Genomic DNA, 6437 nt, shown 5'->3' with positions numbered 1-6437 from the left:
TGTCTCAAGAGGAGGTGCAACTATCTTTGGAGCACGCCTATGTAAAGGTTGTGTCGGCTTCAACATTTGCAGTCATGGAGAGGATGGAGTGGAGAGATTCCAACAACTGTCATATCTATAGGGAGGTATGACATTGGAACTGAGTCTGTCCAACTCATGACAGAGGCAGAGGGATGGACTGGCAGAGGCATGAGCGCTAGAGGGAGAGGTGGATACTCAGGGACCTCATGGGGGTTATGCTCCTAGGGGCAGAGGTGGTACTTAGAAAACTCAGGGGGTCATAGGGCTCACATGGCAGTTGCAGGAGACAATGGGATGTCAAAAGGCAAAGATGCAGATGATGCTGACTATGAAGACTTTGCTCACTAGGCCTCCATCGATGAAGGTAATTTGGACAAGGCATCTCTTGCTACTAATGGGAGTGGTCCAGAGTGGGTTCTTGACTATCAAGCATCTAAGCATGTTGCAAGTAATGCATGCACGTTCAAGTCTTACACTAAGCATCATTTTTCTCACACATGGAGTATACAAACTGCTCATGACACAAAACAACGTGTCAAAGGAGTTGGCACAGTAAAGTGCACTCCGACCATTTCCATATCCTTTGTTTTACATGTGCCAGCTTTCCTTGTCAACTTGATCTCTTTCTGTGCTCTAATTGATCAAATAGACCATCGTGTGATATTTGACAAATTTGATTGCATGATTCAGGAGGGATGAACGATGCAGATTATTGGGACTAGCACCAGGCGTAGGGGTCTCTGGTACATGGACGAGGAGGTGCAACCAGAATTAGTGTGTGATACGACCATGGAGGACAAGGAAAAAAAGGCGACGTTCCATCATTGTAGGATCGGGCGTGTATCTTTTGTTAAAATGAGTAGAATCTCTCAAGATGTTATGTGTGGGATAGGAAAGGGCAAGTTGACATGTGATGCTTGTGAATATGCCAAACACACAACTTCCTCATATGTGTGTAAGGGGCTTACAAGCATATCTTCTTTTGTGTTGTTTCATTAAGATGTATGGACTTGCCCAATTGTGTCAATGAATGAAATGAAGTGATTTTTTGCATTTATCAATTTCTATTCTCATATGACTTGGATTTATTTGATGCGTCACAAAGATGAGGTGTTTAGCTATTTATGTGATGAGTACTTATGACAGCCAAATACATTGAGCAACCGAATACCAACAAGAATACTAGGCATGAAATCTCCGCGGACTAAGTTTGTTATTCCCAGTTGTTTGATAGTACTTGTTTTGCTCGAGATCCGTGACCTTCTTTCAGGAAAATTAATCCACAAGAAACAAAGTGTATTTTTCTAGGCTATTCTTCTGGTCGCAGGGGTATAAATGTTGATGTACCTTTGAGAAACGCAGGCTTGTAAGTATTGATAAAAGCTTCACGGAGTCTGAGTCATTATATGATGAGCCAATAGATCTAAGTGTATTGTTTCAAGAGCTTGACCACTTCCATTTTGTACAAGATGGTCAAAGAAGGCTATATCTCACACTCAAGATCATTCTGTGAACATAAACACTAATGATGATGTGCTGGTTCAAGTGCAGCCAATTATGGGTACAATTCCAGTTGTTACTCTAACTAATGTTGATGTGCAGGTTTTGGTCCAGCCAACAGTGAGTTCCATTCAAATTGGTGATCTCCCACTCCCTATTTGAGATTGGTGGCAGAAGATTCCTGTAGTGTATTCTCAGCGGCTACCATATGTGTAGAAGTAGCAACAAGTGCGGGGGGAGCAGTCACTGTAGGGGGAGTAGCAACAAAGTGATGGAAGCTCATCTCACAAAGTGGAACTACCTATTGCGTTGTGAAATGGACACATGAAGTGCCACATAAGGCTTTACCACCAGAGGTTTTCTATGATCATGACATTGGAATTTTGTGTCTTACGATGTTTTGTCTCCTTTGTATAGTGTTTGTTGTCTTCTTTCAAACTATGTCAACCACAAAGTATTGGAAGGGTGCAAAGAAAGATCTGACGTGGCGTGAAGAAATAATAGAGGCATTGGAAGCACCAAGGAAAAAAGAAGACGTGTGTGCTAACCATATCGCGAGCAAAAACAAAAGTGGCGAGTTGTAAGTGGATTTATACTATGAAGCAAAATCCCAAGCGGAAGGTGGAACAGTGTATGGCCAGATTGGTCGCTAGATAGTTAAACGTATGGAATTGATCATGATGAGACGTTTGCTCTAGTGACAAAGATGAACACTTTAAGGATATTGGTCTCCCCTGATGCAAACTTCGGGTGAAAGTTGCATCAAACAGATGTCAAGAATGCCTTTCTGGATGATGAGATGTAGGAAGAAATCCTTGTATATGCGGTTTGAACCAATCACCGAGGGCATGGTTTGATAGGTTTAGACGAGCTATCTGCGGTATGTAGTATGATCAATATAACGATGATCACACAATGTTCTAAAAACACTTTGATAAGAAGATCACTATTCTTGTTGTGTACGTGGATGGCATTATCATCACTAGAGATTATAAGGAGGAAATGCAGATATTAAAGGGGTGTCTAGGCATGGAATTTGAGGTGAAGGATTTAGGCAACCTAAAATACTTCGTTGGCATTGAAGTGGTTGGGTCAGATAACGGAATATATTTGTCTCAAATGAAATTTGGCTTGGATCTTTTGATGACATGGACATGATGGAATGTCGTGTTGCCCCCATTCCGATTGAACAAAACTATCAAGTGGCAACACAATCAAGAGAGCTGGTGAATAAGGAAGATTACCAGAAACTAGTTGGGAGGTTATTGAACTTGTGTCATACTAGGCCTAACATTACTTATGTCGTGGGCATGGTGAGCAGATACATTCATGAACCAAGGAGTGGGCGTCTTGATATTGTGCAAAAAATCCTAAGATACTTGAAGGGAACTCTAGTTAAAGTGTGGATATCTTAAGGTGGATGGCTACAGTAACTCTGATTGTTCTAATTGTCAAGATGATAGATGGCCAAACTTCTAGCTATTGTATGTTTGTTGGAGGAAATTTGGTGTCATGGGGAAACAAGAATCCAAGGGTTGTGCCTAAATCAATAACAAAAGCTGAGTATATAGCCTTATCTCAAGGGTTGAGTGAGATGCTTTGGGTGAAACACCTTTTGTGCGAATTGAAACTTTTGAGAAAGGGACCCTTGAGGGTGTGGCGTGACAATCAGTCGGCTATAAGCTTTGCTAATAACGCAAATCAACAACAAAAGCTGAGTATATAGACTTATCTCAAGGGTTGAGTGAGATGCTTTGGGTGAAACACCTTTTGCGCGAATTGAAACTTTTGAGAAAGGGACCCTTGAGGGTGTGGCGTGACAATCAGTCGGCTATAAGCTATGCTAATAACGCAGTTCAACATGGTAGAACTAAAGATATGCAAATTGACCACTTCTTCGTTAAGGACAAACTTGATGCTGAGATTATCAGCCTCGCTCATATCAGCTTTGGACAACAAGCTGGAGATTGGTTGAAAAAGGAACTACAAACAAAAGATTGTAACTTGGCATGTAAGAAGATGAAAATAACAATATATCTACCACCCATCATGAGAGGGGGGGGGGGGGTTGTTGTTGAACCGATATGGGCCCAAGCCCATATAGATAGCTAACCTAGGAGAGGTGCATCGAGTGTACCCATGCCTGAAGCTTCCATAGGAGACAAAGCTGCGAGGTACGTCTCTCGCCCGACTCAACAATTCACATACCAATTTAGTTTTATTCTTTATTTTTCTATATGTCCTTTTATTCGAGTATTTAACAAAAGACTACCAATTTCTAACCAACCCTAGCAAGAAACTGCCACTCTACAATATTAGAAGCAAAATACTATTTTTTCTAATCTATGGTAAAAAAACTACCAAGTGAGACAAGTCACAGATTTCGTCAAAATTAAACTGGATTATGACAGGATTGGTCCACACGTAAACGTTGACGTGGCACAGTAATCAACTCTGCTTGATTGAACGTTATGTTGACTATTATGACATATGAGACCTACATGTGGACATCAATCCCCTTCTTCATCCAAATATTATCACCGGGACATTTCATAAAACATACTGTGCTGCAGCGCGAGCTCGCCGTCGGCCTTGCTATCCTCCACGCTGCCGCCCGAGCTGGCCATGGCACGCGCCGTGCTCGAAGCTGGTGTCTGCACGAGTTTCCATGTCGGGTGAGTTAACCTCCGCACCGCTGGCCAAGCTGGCCATGGTAGGCGACACACTCGAAGTTGTCCTCCGCGTGAGCTTCCATGCCGGGCGAGCAAGCCCGCCGTGATGGCTGGCCTCGATGCCACTGGCCTATACCGTAGCCAGTTTTTTAATGGAGGGCGACCAGCCGGCTGAGAGGTCAATGGTGCAGCGATGGCGGCCTCGTACCAGCTCGAGAGCCTCTCTGACTTCGACGTCGTGTCCGCCAACAAGAATGGCAACATGGCCTGCTTGTTAATTAATCAATCAAGTCTTCAACGGCGAGGCGCCTAGCTCGATTGGAGGCGATTGGAAGTCACCGGAAATGTCCATGCATAATTTCATAGGAAGGAGATATAACTGACATGTGGGCCCCACATGTTAACAGTTAAAGTAACGGTGTTGACTTTTTCAGTCCGGACGGGCATAGCCTATCATAATCGGGTTTAATAGGACAATTATCACACATTGCAGTTTTCGGCCATAATAGAAAAAAAATCAGTAGGTTTTTTTCTATTTTTGTAGTGGTAGTTTCTTGCTAGGGTTGGTTGGAAAGTGGTATTTGTTTTGTTAAATACACATTTTTAATCCGTTAAATCCTTTATATATTTGTCAATCTAGTGTCAATAGGATATATTCTCGATGGTAGTGGACTAGTAATTTTGAAGCCCAATCTGGTGTCAAGTTTTTTCGTGATTTCACAAGGATTAAAGCTGAATGGGATTAATGAAGTATAGGTATATACAAAACTTGGTCATCTAAACAAAGATCGGAGCTTGTCAAAATTTTGTCTTCCAAATTGCTAAAGCTGAATTTGGATATTAGTGCCTCCAACAGAACAAAAAGTATCGTAATATCAATACTAGAAATTGGGTTACAAATTAACCATATTGATAATTTAAATTTCAAGTAATCAACACTCCAAATTCAAACAAAATACAGTGACTACAGGGGTGTTGATAATTTTTCGATAAAGGACAATTTTCATTGATTCATATTGAAGCATCGCGAGTGTTAATAATTAATAATTACCGGAAGGTGGTGGAGTCCCATAAACGAACTGACCCGTCCCATGAACCTGTAATGAGTATTGGAAGATCCCGATGGCAAAACGCAATGTTAACAACATCCATGTGCCCTTTCAGTGAATGAACACACCTCTGTGTCTCACAGTCCCAGATCTGACACAAGGAGCAAAACTCATGATTGAATAAATATTCTGTCAGTATGATAAAGGGCTAGTCTATTCTTTAGTGAAAATGCTATACCTTAGCAGTTTTGTCTTGTGAACCGGTGATCAAGTATAGCTTCTGACCCAGACTGAAGTAATCCAAACACATCACTGAATCTGAATGGCCAGACAATATGTGCTTACATTCACCCGAATGCAGATTCCAAAACTGCAATTTCAAGCAAATACATGTATCAGGAAAACTTGGAACATCCAAAATGATGTTTACTGCATGCATGCATAGGAAATCTAAACAAACCTTTACTGTATTGCCCTGGGCACTGGCAAACATATCAGTGTCCTTCGGGTTAAACGCAACTTGCTGCACAGTATCGCATTTATCAAGACAACTATTGGCATCAAATGTTTTTATCAATTGCCAGTCTTTTCCATAGTCCCATAGCAAAATTTTACCATCACAGGATGCTGATAGCACATAGGGCTTAGTTCCATGGATAGCCAAAGACTTGATAGATGTTGAGTGTTCATGTAGAACGTGGATTCTACTTTGTGAATCACAATTATACAAATCCATTGCTCACGGGCTATAAATTTAACCAAACTAACTGCAATGAGATAGATATCAAATGTTATATTGCTGAAATGTGAGATGGCAAAAATAAAAACATTAGGTCAATGTGGTGAAAGTCAGAAGCATGCCTTTTCCCCCCTTCAACTCAACCAATTCCACTTCCTGCGGGTAGATATGTGCACAGAAGTCAATTACTTCTCACATACGAGAATATTAAGCACGGTAACCGAGCAAAACTGAGATGGTTAGGAATGTTAAATAGCTGGAGTAGCCAAGTTCGACGAAGTGCTAGTCGAAATCAACATATTAGCAGTAGCATATGAGTAATGGTAATATCAGTTTAATAATTTATTGATTTGTGTACACCAGCAAAAATCTACACATATGGTTGACTAGTATGTATACACGTGCAATGCACGTCTTAGCAATATTGTTCCGATGATGATTCTTGTAAAAGAAAAA

The 6437-nt window shown here is 41.2% G+C and overlaps 1 protein-coding gene across 1 annotated transcript; it reads right to left on the bottom strand.

Moving 5' to 3' along the window:
• Positions 1-5240: 5240 nt before the first annotated feature.
• LOC123407977 (putative coatomer subunit beta'-3) lies at positions 5241-5978 on the bottom strand. The gene is made up of 3 exons (XM_045101220.1): positions 5703-5978; positions 5481-5612; positions 5241-5393 (listed from the first exon to the last, which is right to left on the bottom strand). Exons 1-3 carry the CDS (start codon positions 5976-5978, stop codon positions 5241-5243), a joined length of 561 nt encoding a protein of 186 aa, XP_044957155.1.
• Positions 5979-6437: the final 459 nt, after the last annotated feature.

Source organism: Hordeum vulgare, chromosome 7H (genome assembly GCF_904849725.1).
Source record: "Hordeum vulgare subsp. vulgare chromosome 7H, MorexV3_pseudomolecules_assembly, whole genome shotgun sequence".
NCBI lineage: Eukaryota > Viridiplantae > Streptophyta > Magnoliopsida > Poales > Poaceae > Hordeum > Hordeum vulgare.
This window is presented reverse-complemented; position numbering and strand designations above follow the sequence as displayed.

What these genes read in the sequence shown, in the direction of transcription:
- LOC123407977 (XM_045101220.1), bottom strand. Translation starts at nt 5,978, where the DNA reads ATGGATTTGTATAATTGTGATTCACAAAGTAGAATCCACGTTCTACAT. An exon ending in CCCAGGGCAATACAGTAAAG is followed by an intron (nt 5,613 to 5,702) that starts GTTTGTTTAGAT and finishes TTGAAATTGCAG; the next exon opens with TTTTGGAATCTGCATTCGGG. An exon ending in CACAAGACAAAACTGCTAAG is followed by an intron (nt 5,394 to 5,480) that starts GTATAGCATTTT and finishes TCCTTGTGTCAG; the next exon opens with ATCTGGGACTGTGAGACACA.